At 48.0% G+C, this 18,605-nt stretch overlaps 1 protein-coding gene across 8 annotated transcripts in view; it reads right to left on the bottom strand.

Moving 5' to 3' along the window:
- The window catches only part of ATXN7L1 (ataxin 7 like 1), a 245,268-nt gene that overhangs the window by 120,176 nt on the left and 106,487 nt on the right, over window positions 1-18,605 (bottom strand). Inside the window, exon 4 of one of the 8 annotated variants that reach the window (XM_041722192.1) lies at window positions 14,676-15,868. The exons of the other annotated variants lie outside the window; for them this stretch is intronic. Within the exon in view, the coding sequence (XP_041578126.1) occupies window positions 15,783-15,868 (86 nt within the window). The 3' untranslated portion in view covers window positions 14,676-15,782. Of the gene's footprint in view, window positions 1-14,675; window positions 15,869-18,605 lie in introns of those variants that run through there. 8 annotated transcript variants of the gene reach the window in all.

The raw sequence follows: 18,605 nt of genomic DNA, 5'->3' as shown, positions 1-18,605 counted from the left end.
CTTGTTGTGAGCAAAGCGGCGCAACGGCTGATGGTGGAGGACACCCTCTAACTGGTGTGAGATGGTAGCGTGCAGTGGAAAGAGTGGGGGCCTGACTCCACTCCCGGCTGCACGAGCTCCCTGGGCCTCGGTTTCCCCATTTGTAAAATGAGGGAAGCACCGTGGGCCCTCGGGTCCCCCAGGGGCTGAGTGACAGGAGGCATGTTAGGTGCACACCCCACGCGGGCCCTGCACAGAAGCAATGACCTCCCCCCCAGGAAAGAGCCTTCCGCCCCAAATACAAAACCTGAATCTAACCAGGAGGAAACATCCGGCAAACCAAACGGAGGGTCACCTTACAAGGTGAGAGCCTGCAGTCTGCAGGGGCCGAGGCCAGGAGCCAGGCAGAAGGACCCTCCCCCATTCAAGGAGGCGGCCGGGACAGGACAACTAAACCCGGCACGTAATCCCGGATTGTTACCTTTTTCTTGGCTCTTCGGGGAGGTTGGCAATATTTGAATAAGGTCTCTGTCAGTGACATTGGTTTCCTGATTTTGATCATCGTATTACAGTTACATAAGAGAGTCTCTTTGCTTTTAGGAAATACACTTTGAAACGTTCAGAGGACATGTTATTTGCAGCTTATTCTCGAACAGGTAAAAAAAAAAACCCTATAAAATACAATATATAAAAAACATATGAAAATGTAAATACACACGTGTATATACAGAGGGGGGTTGAACTATTTTTGCAACTTTCCTTTGAGTCTGAAATCACCTTCCACCCCCTGAGAAAGCTGCTCCTCAGTCAGCCACGCTGCCTCCCTTCCATTCCGCGAAAGTCCCTGGAATGCAGTGTTTCATGTGGCTGGTGTACGGGGAGCTCTTTGGTCCTCCTCAGGCCACTGGACTCACAGGCAAATAACGCTACAGTGAGAAGGGTCCTTAGAGACGACCGAATTCACACCCTTCCAGGTGATGTGATGGGGAGCAGAGGGGCCTTTGGCTTGTCGTCGGACTGGGCCTGAGCTGGCCCTGGACTCTGGGTCCCGACCCCCTGCCCAATGCTCTTTCTTCAACTCCACACTGTGTGACTGCACAATGCATTCGGCTCCAAAGTTGTGACAGCTCTGACAGGACATCGATCCCTTCGGTCTCTGGGATAATTGGACGGGGAGCTTTCAAGAGGGGGCAGTGGCGCTGGCGTCCGCATCCTCTTCCTTTCCTGCAGAGGGACGCTGGCATAATAAACGGAGGGCTCTAATCTAATCTGTTCCCGGAGCTCCAAGTAACACCTATATGCTAATGAGTCTCAAATCTATTTCCCACCGCTGACCTCTGTCTGAGGTCCACATTCCCGTACCCAGCATCCAACCTTGACTGTGACATGTGCACATGTGGGCCTCCCATACGCGGGCCTCCCACATACTCATGCCCCCTTCTCACTGTTCTTCCCCCTGGAAGCTCCAGGCACCCCGTGCCTCCACTGCCACGGGAGCATGACCCGCCTGGCACGTCCCAGCCTCAGGGTCTTCCCCTGGCTGCTCTCTCTGCTCAGAGGCCCCGGCTCCACGTTCACGCAGGACCCGGCCTCAAGCCTCTTCCAACAGGCTTTCCTTGACCAGCTCACATGAAATAGCGCTCCCTGCCTTTCCCCACACTGACTTCCCTCACCTGTTTATGGTCTCTATCCCCCCACTGAGCTCCTAGAGGCCAGGCACCTATTTGGTTCCCTTTGTATTCTGACCACTGAGTGGCCTCTATGAGGAGCTCGATACCTGTTTGTGAAGGTAATGAGTGAATGCACTGTTAGGTTAAAGAAGCAAGGAGCGGATGAGTGTATATAACACACATCCATTTATCAAAAAAAAAAAAAAGAAAAAGAACACACCCATGCTTGCCTAACTTTGGGAGGATTTAATAGCTCTGGCCTCTGGTGGGGGGTGTCAATGGGTAGCTGGGGGCAAGGGAGGAGGGATACTTGTCCATGTAGACGCTCTGGTACCTTTTGAATTTTTCAGTAGGTACGTATCTCACTGATTTGACGAATTAAGAATATATACGTATATCAAATCATTATGTTGTATACCTAAAGCAAATGCGATGTTATATGTCAACCATCTCTCAAAAAAAGGCCACGTGTAATTAAATCCACATTTCCTCCCTTAAAATGTTGTAAGGTACACTTCCACCAACATGAAAACACATGTCTTATGGATATAAAATTGTGATATACAGATTCCATATGTGCAGCACATAACTTTTCTTTCTCTCTCTCTCTCTCCCTCTCTCTTTTACCGTAAAACTGTTTGGTAAAGTTTATCATAGTTGAGGCTAAGAGACATGATATTTTATGCCTGTAGTCAGAATTTTCAGAAACAGCCCACACATGCAAAGCCCCCTAGAGACCTAAATAAAAAGTAACTGAAAGGAAGGCCGAGAAAGAAGAGACAAAGGCAAATTAGCTCTAAGGATTACTTGTGGCTACAGAAATAAAAATAAAAAAAATTTAAAAAGTATGCTCAACCCCAAGGCCCAGCCTGGGTGGGAGCCATGACTTTTCCAGGTCTGGTGGGGGTGTGTGTGTCTTGTGACTCCCTGTTGTGTCTGGTAACACCCAGGATATCCATGTCCTGATGAGACGTATCTGTGACAAGGGGCAAGGGGCAGTGCTGGAATACTGGACTCTGACACCTGGGACAGTGGCCCAGCTCTCTCTCCACCTGAGGGACTCTGGGCAAACTACCCACATGGCCTTAGCTGGTCTTGGGTCCCTTCACTGCAGCAAGGGGGTGCGAGGTTGGAGGACTCTTTCCAGCTCTAACATCTCGTAGTTCTGTTTTGGGTAGATGTTGTGTGTTGACCACACAAAAGGGCAGGCGCTATGCCTTTGAGATCCATGCAGACATGACCCCGAGGTCATGGGAATCCTTCTGCCGGACAGTGACCCAGCAGGGCGTCCTCCTGGCTACCTGAGCCTGAGCTTGGTGACTGAGCCAGAGAGCTGAGCTCTCCCTCCCACTTCCAGAGGATTCCTCATCAAGCTTGGGGCTTGGGGCTCTTGCGCCCTATGCCTCTGCCAACTTTTATTAGCCAAGTAAAGTGCTCTGGGGAGCTGCTACACATGATCTGAACAAAACAACCCAGAGCCAGGCGTTGACAGGGCTTCCTCTGTGTCCTCGGAGCTGGGCCCACCCCAGTGAGCAAGAAGGTCAGGTGGTTTCGAGAGCCAGCCAGGCAGGCTATTAAACTAAACTTCCCTTTCCTGCAAGATGTTGGCTAGGAAAAAATCATGAAAAGCCCTGGGTTGGGGAGGGGAGCAGGCAGCGGGAGAGATAATTTGTGGACATCAATGCTCAAATTATTGCAGGAGGGGAAGGAAGGAAATGGCAGGAAAGCACGGGAACTGGCTTCTCACTGTGGAATGCCCCCACATTACTGTTTTCATTTCTACAGTTGTCTTGCTATTTTAGACCCAGGCTAATGTCAAGATTGGTTTACATTCCCTCTGCACATGCCAGTGAACTGAGGGAGAGATGTTTGGGAGTGTGCGGGGCTCCAGAGGGAGTTCCCTGGGGGATCAGAGAGTTCTCTACAGATAGTCCTCAAAGTCGAGTTTAGGGTGTTGGTACAGATGGCAGAGTATGAAAGGGTGAAATGAAAATACTCCAAGTCAGATAAGAATATGAAAAAAAAGTCTACCTCTTAGAAGAAGTTGGATGATGCCTATGATTCGATTTTTTTTTTTAGGTTTTATTTATTTATGTAATTTCTACACCCGATGTGAGGCTCAAACTCACGACCCTGATATCAAGAGTTGCACACTGCTCTGATTGAGCCAGCCAAGCGCCCCTGGCTTGATTTTCTTTCTCCCTCCCTCCCTCCCTCCCTTTCTTTCTCTTTCTTTCTTTCTTTCTTTCTTTCTTTCTTTCTTTCTTTCTTTCTTTCTTTCCTTCCTTTCTTTCTTCTTTCTTTCTTTCTTTCTTTCTTTCTTTCTTTCTTTCTTTCTTTCTTTCTTCTTTCTCTCTCTCTCTCTCTCTCTCTCTTTTAAAAAGATTTTATTTATTTATTCATGAGAGACACACAGAGAGAGAATCATAGGCAGAGGGAGAAGGAGGCTCCCTTTGGGGAGCCTGATGCAGGACTGGATCCCAGGACCCCGGGATCACGACCTGAGCCGAAGATGGATGCTCAACCACTGAACCACCTAGGCGTCCCTGGTTTGATTTTCTTAACCAATGCATTTAAGCCTAATTCTGCCCTTATTTTGAAAGCTCAGGAGTTGTAGTCTTTGGAGGTGTCATTTGGGCCTGGGGGTGGGTGGGGAGGAGGTGCACAGAATCGTCACACTCAGAAGAGGGCTATTAAAAGAGGCTGCAGAAACTCTGTCTCTGGGTATTAAAGCAGATATAAGACAGCATTTAGGCTGATGGATTTAAATTGAGGGGAGCTTCAGAATGCCTTTGGGGTAGGAGGACTGTTCTTTATTTCAAAAGCCCCAGAAACAATTGTAATTCAACCTGCTTCTCTAGTGTCGTCCCCATACCTGCTGCTCCCCAGGTCCAAGTGCCCCGTGGAGAACCACTGTTGGGCCTGTTCTGGACACTTACAGCCTGAAATGAATCAGCCTGTGAAGTTTCTCCCTGTATTATGACTCTAAAATCTTAACGTATCTATTTAACAGCTGTGCCTCATAGGAATCTCCTTGGCCTTCAAATGGGAGAACGGGGGCTTTACCTTTTTTAAAAAAATCTATTTAAGAGCATTCCAGAACTGTATGTATAGACTGCAGGTACTTCAGGAAGAAGCACAGGTTGCGAAGTCTGTCTTAACACCAAAGGAAGGTCATGTCCCCATTTCCAGGGCCAGGGCCTGCAATCTGCTTTGTCATTCACCAGTTTGCATTTTAAACCATATGTTTTGTGAGCAGTTAAATGTGATGGGTAACATAATTTTATATTTACAATTGCAATGAAAAAAAAAAAGATGATATTTATTAGAGAGAGTATGATGCATGGGGGGGGGATACAGATGGAAAGAGAGAAGCAGACCCCCTAGCTGAGCAGGGGGCGAGCAGGGGCTCAATCCTGGGACCCTGAGATCATGACCTGCGCCGGAGGCAGACGCTTAACCAAGGCGCTCCTTTACAATTGCACTTTTTATTATTTTAAAGATTGTATTTATTTATTCATGAGAGACACACACAGAGAGAGAGGCAGAGACACAGGCGGAGGGAGAAGCAGGCTCCACGCAGGGAGCCTAATGTGGGACTCTATCCTGGGACTCCAGGATCACACCCTGAGCAGAAGGCAGGTGCTAAACTGCTGAGCCACCGAGGGATCCCCTACAATTGCACTTTTTTAAATGTTATTTTTACCAATCACTTTCAAAATCTGTAAGCACCACCCTCACCAACCACCCTGGCCTGCCACCAGATGCCGCTCCTCAAAAAAAAAAAAAAAAAAAAAAAAAGCCGTAACTCTGAAAGTGGCTTTTCCTTTTCTTCAGTTTGCCATTCAAAGCTTTCCATGGTCTGGCTCCAGTATGATCTTCCAAACTGCCCCCTCTCGTTCTCCTTGTCACCCATGCACTGTTATGATAACTGCATAGGATTGTATCATTAGGATGTTGGATGCACCTTAACTATTCCCAAGTGCTGAATATCTTCTGCTCCTTCTCTCTGAATTTTGCCAGGAAGGGTACAAGGAATCATCTAGATCAGTGGCTGTCAACCTTGGCCATCACTGGGATATGGGGTTATGGGGAGTGGAAGGGTGGGGGCTGGTGCATTTTTTTTTTCAGTTGAGATATAACATGCATATAGGAAAGGGCAAAAATCATACATGTACCGCCTTTTACCTTTGGGTGTATAAAACACCCTCATCAAGAAACAGAATGTTACCAACAACCCAGAAAGGCTGGGGTAAGGAGGCTTTAGAAAAATTCTCACTTGGAATCCAATCGTTTGAGATTCTTATTCCTAGATGTGAAATAAAGCCCAGGAATTTACATTTTTAAGATTTTCCCCAGAAAAGTCTGGTTTCCCATGCACCACTGGATCTGGAGAGCATGAATCTACCAAAGGTTTTCAGATTGCCCCTCCTGTGCCACCCTGGGGGAATGGCGATCAGACTTGCCTTCCCCTTCAATCAGAGGCCACCTGGGCCTCCAGTTTAAGAAAGGCCTTCATGGGATGCCTAGGTGGCTGGGAGGTTAAAGGCAGAGCCTTCAGCTCAGGGTGTGATCCTGGAGTCCCAGGATCAAGTCCCACATCAGGCTCCCCAAAGGGAGCCTGCTTCTCTCTCTGCCTGTGTCTACGTCTCTGCCTCTGTGTCTCTCATGAGTAAATAAAATCTCGAAAGAAAGAAAGAAAGAAAGAAAGAAAGAAAGAAAGAAAGAAAGAAAGAAAGAAAGGCCTTCACTCTGTGGATGAAAACAACCCTTAATTCCACAATTCTGAAAACTACCTATGTTGGTCGGGTTCAGTTGAGGAAGTAGAACTACAAGGATGGATACTGATGGATCTGTATATGGATCGATAACAAGTATTTGACCTTTCACAATAGTACTTGGTGGTTAAACAGCCCCTATAAGGCTGTTGTTTCTGTATTCGATGCTGGAGTGTTAAGTCTGTAGGGCTGCTGGTTGGGAAGGAAAGACCTTGGTAGGCCAAGAACAATCTGAAACCCCATGAAGATGGATTAAAACTTGTGTTCTTGGGATGTCTGGGTGGCTCAGTGGTTGAGCATCTGCTTTTGGCTCAGGGTATGATCCTGGAGTCGCAGGATCAAGTCCCACACTTGCATGGAACCTGCTTGCTCCTTGCATGGAACCTGCTTCTCCCTCTGCCTGTGTCTCTGCCTCTCTTTCTCTGTGTCTGTTATGAATAAATAAATAAAAATAGAAAAAAAATAAAATAAAACTTGTGTTCTTGCTGCCCTTGACCTCGATAGTATGGATATCCCCCAGAAACCATGGAGCCAAGCACTTGCAGCTGGCCTGAGAGTCAGAGAAGTCGAAGGGGGATCCAGGGAAAGGTGGAGGCATTGCAGGCCTGGCTGCTGCTACATGGCAATGGGGTGAGTCAGCAGGTAGGCGACAATGCACCCACTGCTTCCCTTCTGTCCTTCAGCTCTCCCAGGAATCCCTCTGTGGCCCAACCCAATTAGGAACCCTAGGACACGGAATTCTGGGAGACGTAGTTCAGCCTTACCAGGCCGACACCTGGCAAAGCCACCACTACCTGCCAGATCACTGGTTCTCAAGCTTGGCTGCACTCTGGGATCATGAGTGGTTTTAAAAACACAGATACCAGGTCTTGCACCATGATTATCGGAAAGGTTCTCAGGTCACCCTAATGTATAGTCATGGCTAAGAACCACTGCCTGGCAACCTCAGGACTGGCCCCAACCCCAACCCCAACCCCAACCCCAGGAGCTCAAGAAGATCAGTTCTCTCTTTTTGCCCCTAGAGGAGCATAAAAAAGATCTGGTTATTTTTTTGAAGGTTTTCTCACGATCTGCTTTCCTGCACTGGTCCGTCCTCTCTTCGAGAACCCTGCCACAACCTCCCGCAGTCCTCAGCACGCTGGCTGCCCCGTGGACCAAGCCGTCTGGTTATCTTCCTGCGCTCAGTAGATAGGAATACAGTGGGTAGACCCTGGGATCATCTTAGCATCAGGAAGCTCACAGTGAACTGAAGACTTGGATGTTTTTGCTATTAAGCTTCTAAATATAGCATCTCCTCCCCCTAGGCATAGACAAATCAAATGATTATAACGCAGCAAAGTGGTCAGTGAGCACTTAACCAACGTACTACAAGCAAGAGTTGGTGAGAGGGCTTGTGGGTGGCAGGGGCCGCCCCTGCAGGGTCGTTCTCAAGGACAGGCTGCAAGAGATGGACAGCAGGAGCCTCCACAGGAAAAAAGCCAGAAAAGAGGTGGGGGCCAGCAAGAGCTCAGGTGCAAGTTCCAGCACTGGCAGTGACAAGCTGAGGGGCCTCGGGCCATGTGTCCGAGGCTTGGTATCAGCCCCACTGCCCACCTGGGGTCACGGAGAGCATCAGAAGAGGGGGATGTGAAACAGCTCGGGGGAGGGAAGCAGGTCCAAGGGCACAGGCGTTGCTGTGTACCGGGAAGTAACTGTTGCAGGGAATGGTTAGCTCCATGTGGATTAGGCCCATTGCTTTCTTTTTCCGACCCACAATGTGGTTGTTTCTAATGAGGCCTGCTCAACTGTGAGACTGACACAACTGATCAAAAATAAGGTCTCTGGGATTTCCTTGGGGTTTCTATGATTTATGCTCCCTCTGTTCTCCCCATTTCGCAGCCAGGGGAAGCCTGCTGAGCCACCCCAGTGCATACTCCATAATTAAGTTGATGAGAACTTTCTGAGAAACAACAGCAGGAATCTTTCCTACCATCTCTGAAGGATCGGCAGTGCTGCAGGATGTTCAGTGGCCTATGTGTATTGTGTACGATTGTTTTCTGTGCCCAAGATGGATGTGAAGCTTCCTGAGGGCAAGGCTGACTCTGGATTCCCCTTTATTTGGATCTCGGCGCCTAGGACAGGGCAGCAGGAAGGATACTGGATGCAACGATCCAAAGTCCCAGGTTCCAGTCATAGCTCGGCTCCTCAAAAGTGACTAGGATATCCAGCTTGGACTGTTTCCTCCTCTCTAGAGTGGGCATCACCTACTTTAAGGGCTTCTGGGGTAGTGCACATCAGACAGCGTGTGGGGAAATGCTTCCATGACCCTGAGACGTGCTGTCCATGTGGGAGAAAACGTGGTAAGAGCTGGTATTTCTCAGCAACTAGGTACTGGCTGATTCCCTTGCCGAGGACAGGGAGGCACAGAAGTGGCTGACCCTGGGCTGCTGCTGAGGGAATGCCCAGGGATGGAGGTGAGGGGGAGGTGACCCTGAGAACCCACCGTGTGACAGCAGTCACCTCCTCCCTGTCTCCTGCCCCTCTTGGGAGATCCCTGTGTGGTCTTCCTCACTGCAAGCTGGTTGTTGACCTGGTAACCTGTTTATTCATTTATCTTCTTTTTTTTTTCAAAAATTTTTTCCAACTTACTCTTTTTTTTTTTTTTTTAAAGATTAGAGAGACTGAGTGAGCACAAGCAGGGGGAGCAGCCAAGGGAGAGGGAGAAGCAGGCTCCCCACTGAGCAGGGAGCCCTATGTGGGGCTTGATCAGATCATGACCTGAGCCGAAGGCGGATGCTTCACCCACTAAGCCACCCAGAACCCCCTATTATTTATTTGCCTTCTTCATCCAGTGTTTCCTGAACACTCACTATGTGCCGAGCACTGTGCCAGGGTTGAGAACTGAATGGTGAGCAAAAACAGATGAGGTCCCCCCCTTGCTTCCCAAACAGGTTTGGACTCAGGCTTCTGCAACCAGAGAGAGTCAGACGACGAGCTGCATGCGGCCCTAGGGACAGATGGAAATGCTGTGTGTTAGTGGGATCCTAGAGTTAGCTGAAAAATATTGACACATTGAGGCCAGTGTAGTAAGAAGAAGAGAGAAGAAAAGGTAAGCTCCCACCAACTCCCTGTTGGGTTTTCCTTCCTGTGCCCTGACCTCAGGCTTCAAGATTCCTACTCTTTATGAAACTAGCTCTCACCTAACTTATTTGTGCTAAGCTCCACCTTGGTCAATGCCCTGGTGGAACTACACTTAATAGGGGTGAAAGCCTCAAGGCAAAGGAATGATGCCCCTGTTGGATGGAAAGATGTCAAAGGTCACCCTAAAATCACACCAGGAGGGTGCTTGCTTCAGGCCGGCATTTATTTCCAGGGACAATCAGGTAGAGAAAGTAGGGGTTCATGGCAGGGCCAAGTTCCCATAGCAAGCCTTTGTGGCCTTTCAAGACTTCCAAAGATCAGGGAGGAGGAAGAGAAGCAGAGGTTGTTGTCAAAGTCAGGGCTTTTGTTTAGGGAAGGTGGGTTTGCGGGTGCTTATTCCATTACCAAAAGCAGATAATTAGCTACCTTAAAAAAAAAGGGAGAAGAGAAAGACCAGAGGATTTTCAGTAGCCAGAACCCAGAAAAACTCCACCACCAAGCTCGCAGTTCTGACCACGCTGCCAGACAACCCCACGGTGACCTTCCAGCTGGATTTATAATTTTCCTCTCAGTGAGAAAACGAAGACATATTTTAAGACGAACCCCCCCTGCCCTGCCAAAGCCAAATTCTGGAAAGACTGGAGGTAATATGAACCCCAAGTGGACTCATTAAAATAGAAGTTTCTAGTGTAAAATAAAGCACAGCCACTCAAAACCACACAAAACAATGGATTGCACCGGGGGAGGTGCGAAGACAAGTGCCCTAGCAACGGCAGGGTGAGGGAAGGGGGCTCTGCTGCCACCCCAGACGCCCCTCCACGCACCCCTCCCAACTGCAGCCCACCCCCGGCCCCCAAAAGCAGCCCCACTCCTAACCTACACTCTTCAGTTCTTCGTGTTTATTTATGGTTTCATCACCCAACTGTGTATCCTGAGACTCTATCGGCCACTCCTGTCCATGTTTTATTTATTTATTTATTCATTCCCATCCATATTTTAGATATCCTTTATACTTCTTTCAAGTGACCATCAGTTCTCCCTCCATCTATGTCTTTTCCTTACAAATGGTCTGTTCAGGACTCAGGCCACCAAACCTGCCTTTTCCCCCGCCGTCTGGATCGTGCCTCGGTGCACGCCAACGGGTCCAAATGCACTCATTCTTAATGTGAATAATCACCTGCTTGAGAAAACCCCCGTATGCAAGGCATGTTCTTAAGGAGGGCACACCCCACTGTAATCACTTTCTCACAATAGACGTAATGAGACAGTAGGAGAATGGGACCTGGGGAAGCTCTCTGTGGAACTAGTGATTTATGACAGTTTTTTTTTTTTTTTTAAACAATTGGAAGTGACTGGGGAATGCTTCTCTTTAATGCCTTTCAATATAGTTTGGAATGGGGTTTGACGTTGCGCTAGGCCCCAGGGCCTGGGATTGTATACTGTTAAGTTTTATCAAAGATGATTGCATAATAGGAGCCTGGATGTAGCAAAACCCAAAGGAATCTAGACCACTAACCAGACTCACCGAATGTAATAAATATAAATGATAGATGAAGGGAAGATGAGATCTGGCCATTTACTTATGGTTTGGAGCAAGAAAAGTTACACTTAAAAAGTTTTTCCCTTCTCCAATCTCAGCAGACAGTCCCACAAACATAATTATTAGCGTTTTCAAAAGGCTTTATCAAATATTGACTTAACAAAGAGCTCATCTACTTAATGGTGACCTCTAGGCCCCCCCCAATAAGTCCAGGACCCTAAATTACATGCTACTGGGCAATGACACCCCAAAATGGACAAAAAAATTGAGCAATGTTGTACGAGGAGACAAGAGGCTTTGTAACACTTTCAATACATGTGGGGTGTTTTGATTTGCACAGGAAGAAAAAGCTCTAAAACTGATGGATACGATAAAAAATTCAAAATGTAAGGCACTCTCCAGATTCAATAGGCTCCTGACCCTAACCTTCAGATCTTTATTACAGCAGTAGGTGTATAAAGCCACGGAAAGGGCCTGAAAGACGTCGGAGGGGAATAAAAGAAATCAGGCAAAGGCCTGAACCAATCACATTCTGCTTCTCTGTTCGTATTTCTTTCCTTGATTCTCCCAGGGATTTTATTTGTGAAGGTAATCAGGATTGTATGTCCACCTCCCTGTTAACAGTGGGGAGAACGTGGGATGGGAAGGAGCAGGGAGGGAAGTGTGATCGGGAGAACTTAACACACATTGGATAGGCAGACTGATGTCTTCCATGGGCTCAGGAGTTTTTCAAATCTGCTCTGCAGGATTGGGTTCCTGCTTTTAGGGTGTAGATGGTAAAAGAATTGCAATTTGGGAAGCTTTTTTTTTTTTTTTTTATAACGCTCTAGGGTATCGCCAATGATGACAACATGTGTGTTTAATACTCTAAAACCAGGACGCCTGGGTGGCTCAGTGGTTGAGCGTCTGCCTTCGGCTCAGGTCCTGGGATCGAGTCCTGCATCGGGCTCCCTACAGGGAGCCTGCTTCTCCCTCTGCCTGTGTCTCTCCCTCTCTCTCTGTGTCTCTCATGAATAAATAAATAAAATAATAAAAAAAAAAACCCCACCAACTCTAAAACCAGGGGGGCCTGGGTGGCTCAGTTGGTTAAATGTCTGCTTTTGGCTCAGGTCATGGTCTCAGGGGCCTGGGATGGAGCCCCACATGGGGCTCCCTGCTCTGTGGGGAGCCTGCTTCTTCCTCTCCCTCTGCTGTTCCCCCTGCTTGGGCTCTCTCTCGCTCCCTGTCAAATAAGTAAATAAAATCTTAAAAAAAAAAAAAAAACAACACACACACCAAAAACTCTAAAACCAAATTAATTTGAATTCACTTTCTCTGAGAAGGCAAATACGATTCAGCAGCTTTCTTTTCTTAGTCTTAGTTCCCGTCCTAGGCTACCTTTCTGAAACCTCTGATGCTCCTTGGAATTCTCTCCCGCCTGGGCTCTGCGACGCTTGTCTTCCCTGCTGCTTCCTGCTGCTCCTCGGGGCCCATCTCAGGATCACTAGGAATTCCACAGGGTCCTTCCTGGAACCCTCTTCTTGTCCCTGTCCCAAACCCCATCATGGACTCCTAGCTTCTCAAGATTCCCAGCTTCAGCCTCTAGGAGCCATCGGGGGCATGACCGTCTGGAGGGGCAGGGTGAACCGGGACCCAGTAGGGATGTTGGAAGGGTAGACCAGAATGGCAAGAGGGTTAAATCCACCACGGCTCCCGTGCTTCTGTTAGCTCCCTTCTCACGCTGGGCCGGGCTCAGTCTAAGCAGGTTATGTGCAGGAGGGCATGGAGTCTTCACACCGCCTCTCTGAGAAAGCTCCATTAGGTCCCATTTTCTAGATAAGACATTTCAGCCAGCAGAGGGCGGGAAGCAGGCAGAGCTGAACTGTGACCCCACTCCCTGCCCTGCTCTGAACCATCACGCCCTCGGTCTGAAGCAGGAGACCGTGTCCTCGTGTTTCTGGACATCAGAAAGACTCCAGAGCTTTGGGCCTTGTCCCTTCAGTGCACCAGGGGGGTGGGGGACACAGATCAGTAGTTAGCAGGTCCGGCTGTAGCCAGGAGCCCCCACTGACCACCCAGCTTGCCCGGGAGGCTCCACGACTGAAGGCAGGCACAAGGCCTTCGCTTTGTGCCTCCCACACCTCCCAGGCTGGGATGTCACAGGACTTCCAGGGGCGGTGCCGTTCATCCGTGGACCAGGGCCTGGGCATTCCTTCTTGGCAAACTGTGTACATCAGTTCACAGGGAACCATTTCACTGACTAAATATTTTGAACCTAAGACTGTCAAAGAAGGTCCTGGCTCTGGGAGATGGGCCCCTGAGGAGCAGCAGGCAGCAGAGACACGCACGGATCTGTCTTTACATGGGCAACACGCTCTTGAGCCATCGTTCCAGAGAGGCACTAGAGCGGGGTTTCAAGCCCTCCCTGAGCCATTTTAAAGTCTTCTTGACTACCACCTCCTCACTTCATAGACCCCAGGTTCCACATCACCAACTATCACGTGGAAATGAAATAACCTCCAATGGCCAATTTCAACATCCACCTTCACCCCCATGCTTTCCAAACCTGGCTGACAAAACTTAGATACTCCACTAGGGAAGGGGGGAAAAAGTTAAAAACAGACTAGAAAAGACCACCAGTTGTTTCATTTCCACATGATAGTTGGCGACGTGTCTTTCTTACTCCTCAGGAGTCAGCCCTGAGATGGTAAGTGTGAGGGCTCAGGTTCAGCCGGGGCCACTTGCTCCCAGGGCCCGCACACAGGCAGACCTGCTGGATTAGGGCTGCATGGCGAAGCCTAAGCCACCACGTTGGAGCCAAAGGTCCACGAGAACCATGTACTTAGCTAGGGAGGATGTGTGTGTACGTGTTAGAGCAACTCACCCTGCCTTGATGCTTGTGGTAGAAAGTGGGATGTAGAGACCCAGAAAAAGCTCATAGCAGCAAAAGTGCCCTCAGATGGGTCTCATACCACAGGTTCCTGCCTACATATTCAGCCCCACTCCACCTCCTGGAACACAGGGAGTTAAAATGAAATGACCCTGGAAACTGAAACCTAATTATCTATGGCAATTTAATAAATAACCAAGGTTTACTAGGCCTTATTAAAAATAGATGTTCAGTGTATTTTCTTATCTTCTGACGCTCATTTCTTCACTTGTCAGCACCTGCTGGTGGCAGCCAGAGTCATCTCCCCAATTTTGCTGTATGTGCAAATCAATTTGATTTCCCTCCTCCAAAAAAGATAAAAATCAGTAAAGTGATTAAGTTACAATTAAGGCATGTCATTGAAAGCACAGACATGTGACACGGCTGAGGAGGACTTGTCCTGAGGTCACCAGTGACTTCTGAGTTGAAAGATTCTTTTTTTCTCCTTCTCCTTGCCTGCTCTACTGTATGAAAATGTTGTGGTCAATCAACAAGCCTCCTCCTACTTCTTGAAATTCCTTCCTCTTTCGGCTTCCATTATACCATTCTTGTGCCAGGCTCCCCCACTCCGGCTTTCACACTGGCTCCCTATTAATCTGTCCATCCATCCATCCATCCATCCATCCATCCGATTGCTAATGACAACACAGGAAAAAATGACAAAGCATATTTATGTCTGGTTTTACAGTTAAAATATGTTTATATATATTATTTCATTAATTTCTCACTACAACCATGTGAAGTGGCTGTTGGTACCCCCATGTTACAGATGAGGAAACAGGCCCCAAGAGGACCTGTGACTTATTTATAGTAGCACAACCAGCAGGTGGCAGAGTCTGAACATGCATTCAGCTTTTCATCCCAGTAAGAATTCACAATGGCACTCTCCTACATATGGTCAACCATAATTTCTCCACTAGTCTCAGTGTTCCGAGTTAAATGTCATGATCCAGTCGGTATATATTTATTGAGACAGTGCAAGGCTCTAGGGGATCAAAGACTGGGTCCCTGCCCTCCTGCAGTTTGTGGCCTAGTGAGGGAGATAAACATTAATCATATATTCACACAACAAACATTTATTTTTGAGGTATAAGAAAGTGCTTACTTAGTTATGAAAATCAGAGAAGTCTTCCAGGAGGAAGTAATCATTAAGATGCATTCTGAAGGATGAGTCAGAGTTAGCTTCGAAAAGAGGAGAAGAAGAAAAAGAAAATCATATACAGAGCAGGAAAAGCATGTGCAAGGGCCCGGTGGCAGGAAGACCCAATGTGCTGAAACGCTGAAGGTCGGCCTGATTGGCATTGAGAGTGAAAGGGGACCTGGCACAGGATGTGGTTCAGACCATGCAAGACTTTATAGCCATGATAATGATTTACTTTTAGCTTAAAAGCAATGGCAAGCCACAAGTCAAGAGAATGATATGATTAACTTTGATTTTTGATTCTGACTTTTGTGTGCAGGATGGATTGTAGAGGAGCAAGAGTGGAAGCACGGAAAACAGCTGGAAGGCTTTTTGTACTTGTCCAGGTGAGAAGTGATGACAGCTTGGACCAAGGTGGTAGTGGTGGAAATGAAGAGAAGAATCCCACAGATGCCCCCTGCTCTGCTCAAGCCCATTCTCTCCCTAAACCCTGTCACCAGAGTGTGCTCACGAATTTGCAGTACATGGTAGCTTGTCCACATTGCGGGGCTCCACTGGGGTCTCCTCTTCCAGAAAGCCTTCTCCAGACAATGCCAGTCCTCCAAGATCTTTCAGTAGTTGTGTCTACCTTCTGCACTGTCCATTCTCACACCTGATTCTTCTCTATGGCTTGGCTGTTGTCTGGTCCATTCCTGGAGATGGCTTCATTTGTCTTGTTGTCTTGCTTTCTCCCTTTGGAAAGTAAATGCTTTGTTGGCATTTGCTGAATGGTATCAACAGGGCTCCTCTGGAAATTACATTTGTAAATGATTACTCACGCCAATTGCCTTATCTTTTTTTTTTTTTTTCTAAATTAAACCCTGGTTGCTTAAATCTGTCTTCATGATCTTGTTCTATCAAAACGTATGTCCCAATTTTTCTATAATTTCCTCTAAACTCTTTTCCACATTTCTCCTAGTAGGAAGTAGTTTCAGAGGGAACCGAGTGAGAGGGCGGGGTGGGGGCAGGAGTGTAATTAAACAGGAGCTGTCTGACCAGAATTCCTATACCTTTTAATGGGGTATTTGATTAATCCTTTCCAGAGGCACCATTATTCATGCCTTGATGGAATCTCATTTTACAGCCCTTAATACACGGACCCAATTTATCCACATCACATTGTATTCTAATACTTGTCATCCAAGTTATTAGCTATCTCCTTCTTAGTGTAAAATCATCAGCAAGTTTGATTAGCTTATTCCCTGGGGATGATAGGGAGATAAGAACAGACACAGTACAATATGACCACCAATGGCTCTGCATTCTCAAAAGAAGACCGCTAAACAGGATCCATTTATGCAGCTGGGGTGGCCAAAATAAGCACCCGCCCCCATGGGAGGTCTCTGTGTGGGACCCAGGAGCCACGGCCACAAAGGGCTGTCACTGTGCCCAGCAGTCCTGAGCCATCATCCCTAATAGGATCACTTTTATAAAAACGAGTGAGGCTCTCCCTCTTCTGCTTCCTAACATCCTCCCATCCCACTGCCCCAAATATCCTTCCTGGGAGGCACAGCCCAGAGGCTCCCCTATATTCCAGGATGCTACATCTGCCTGGGATTGCTCTTCTTTGCCTACTGGGGACCTGGCAGGCCAGGTGACCCAGGCGATGCCAGGGCTATCGATTGCTCTTACTCTAGCACAGAGATGGCTCTAAGCAGGAGCCCCTTCTTCCTCTTCTCTGGAACCAAACCTGAGCCTTGGGGCTCACTGGTGGCTTCAGTCCCTTTGCAAGCAAGGGAGCCCATGGCCTGAAGAGATTCGTGGCCCGCACAACCCCACAGAGTTTCTATGCCCTTGCCTCTACACAACCACCCTTCCTCAGACCCATCAGGTAAAACTCCCACAGCCTCCCCTGAAGTCCTTTTTAAAGCTTCCATCCTCCTTTCACCAAAGGCCCATGTCACTTATTCCTGTGTTTTCCTGAGCCTGGCCAGAGGCAGATGAAAGGGGCTCACTCTGTGGTGGCACTCCTCCTTCAAGAGGTGGCATCTCATGCCTTTCCCCTTGAGTGGGGGCCAGACGTAGTCACTTGTTTCAGCCTTCTGACTTCCATTCTCTTTCAGCTTAGTGGCTCTGGGGAAAGTTAATTGCTATGTTGTGAGCAGCCCTGTGGAGAGGCCTAAGGTACTGAGAGAGAAACTGAGGCCTTCCACCTACAGCCAGGTGAGTGGACCATCTTGGAAGAGGGTCCTTGGGCCCCAGCCAAGCCTTCGGATGACAGCGGCTCAGATGACTGCTTGACTGCAACCCCATGACAAAGCCCAAGCCAGAGCCACCGAGCTAAACCACTCCGGGCCTGTGACCCATGGAAACTTTACAAGTCAAGAAATATTTGTGGTTTTAAGCTGCCAGGGGCTGGGGCCATTTGTTACACAGCACTAGGTTACTGATACACTCTCACCACTTCAGAGGAAGTCTTGGTCCCCTCCTTCCCTCCAATCCCCTTCTCAGGTTTCACTTTGATCTCTTCTCTATGTTCAGGGGCTCTGGTGTCCCTCTGGTACTGACTTGTCACTGGCCTCTACTGAGTGTCCTCAGTAGGGGGTCTTGAGGACTCTTTCCTGAGAAGAGGGGGATGCACAGTGGGCGGGGAGCTTCATGAGGCCTGGGTTTGGGAATTCTAGCTCTTTGCCTGCCATCCAAAGTGACTTAGGACAACTTTTTGCAGAGAGCAGCCTTCCTCAGGCCATGAAACTCCCTCCGTGTTTCCGAATCCCGTGGGCCTAATGACTTCAGTCAGGCCGACAGCCAGCATGAAAAGGCTTTGCAAGGAACTTGTTCCCTTTTGTATCGTATGCTCATCTCCTGTACCCTCTTTGCTCATCTGCAGCCTCTGCAAAAGGTCATGTCTCGTTTCAACTTTGCAGTTAAGCGTCTCTGACACGAAGCAGGGATTCCAAAACTGGATGGAGATACAATCAGACTAGGTTGCAAGGTGTGACACCCTACTTCCCTATAGGCTGCGTCCTGTCAGCAGAGACCACAGTCAGGAAGAAGGTGGGGATCTGATTCTCACTTCTCTCATACTTTTTTTTTTTTTAAGATTTTATTTATTTATTCATGAGAGAGAGAGAGAGAGAGGGGCAGAGACACAGGCAGAGGGAGAAGAAGGCTCCACGCAGGGAGCCCAACATGGGACCTGATCCCGGGACTCCAGGATCACACCCTGGGCTGAAGGCAGGCACTAAACCACTGAGCCACCCAGAGATCCCCACTTCTCTCAAACTTATACAAGGAACAAAATGTAGTTTTCAATAAAAAAAAAAATCAAGGTTGTTTTTCTATCTAATCATATCCTGGTAATTTTTACAAAGTCTATCTTAATCCATGGCCAAGCAAGGTCAGACAACAGATGTCAATCTCTTAGAAGTCTTGAAACAGGTAAAAAAAAAAAAAAAAACAAAACCCAAAAAACAACAACAAAAAAAAC

This window comes from Vulpes lagopus, chromosome 11, assembly GCF_018345385.1.
Source record: "Vulpes lagopus strain Blue_001 chromosome 11, ASM1834538v1, whole genome shotgun sequence".
In the NCBI taxonomy this organism is placed as follows: Eukaryota; Metazoa; Chordata; class Mammalia; order Carnivora; family Canidae; genus Vulpes; species Vulpes lagopus.
This window is presented reverse-complemented; position numbering and strand designations above follow the sequence as displayed.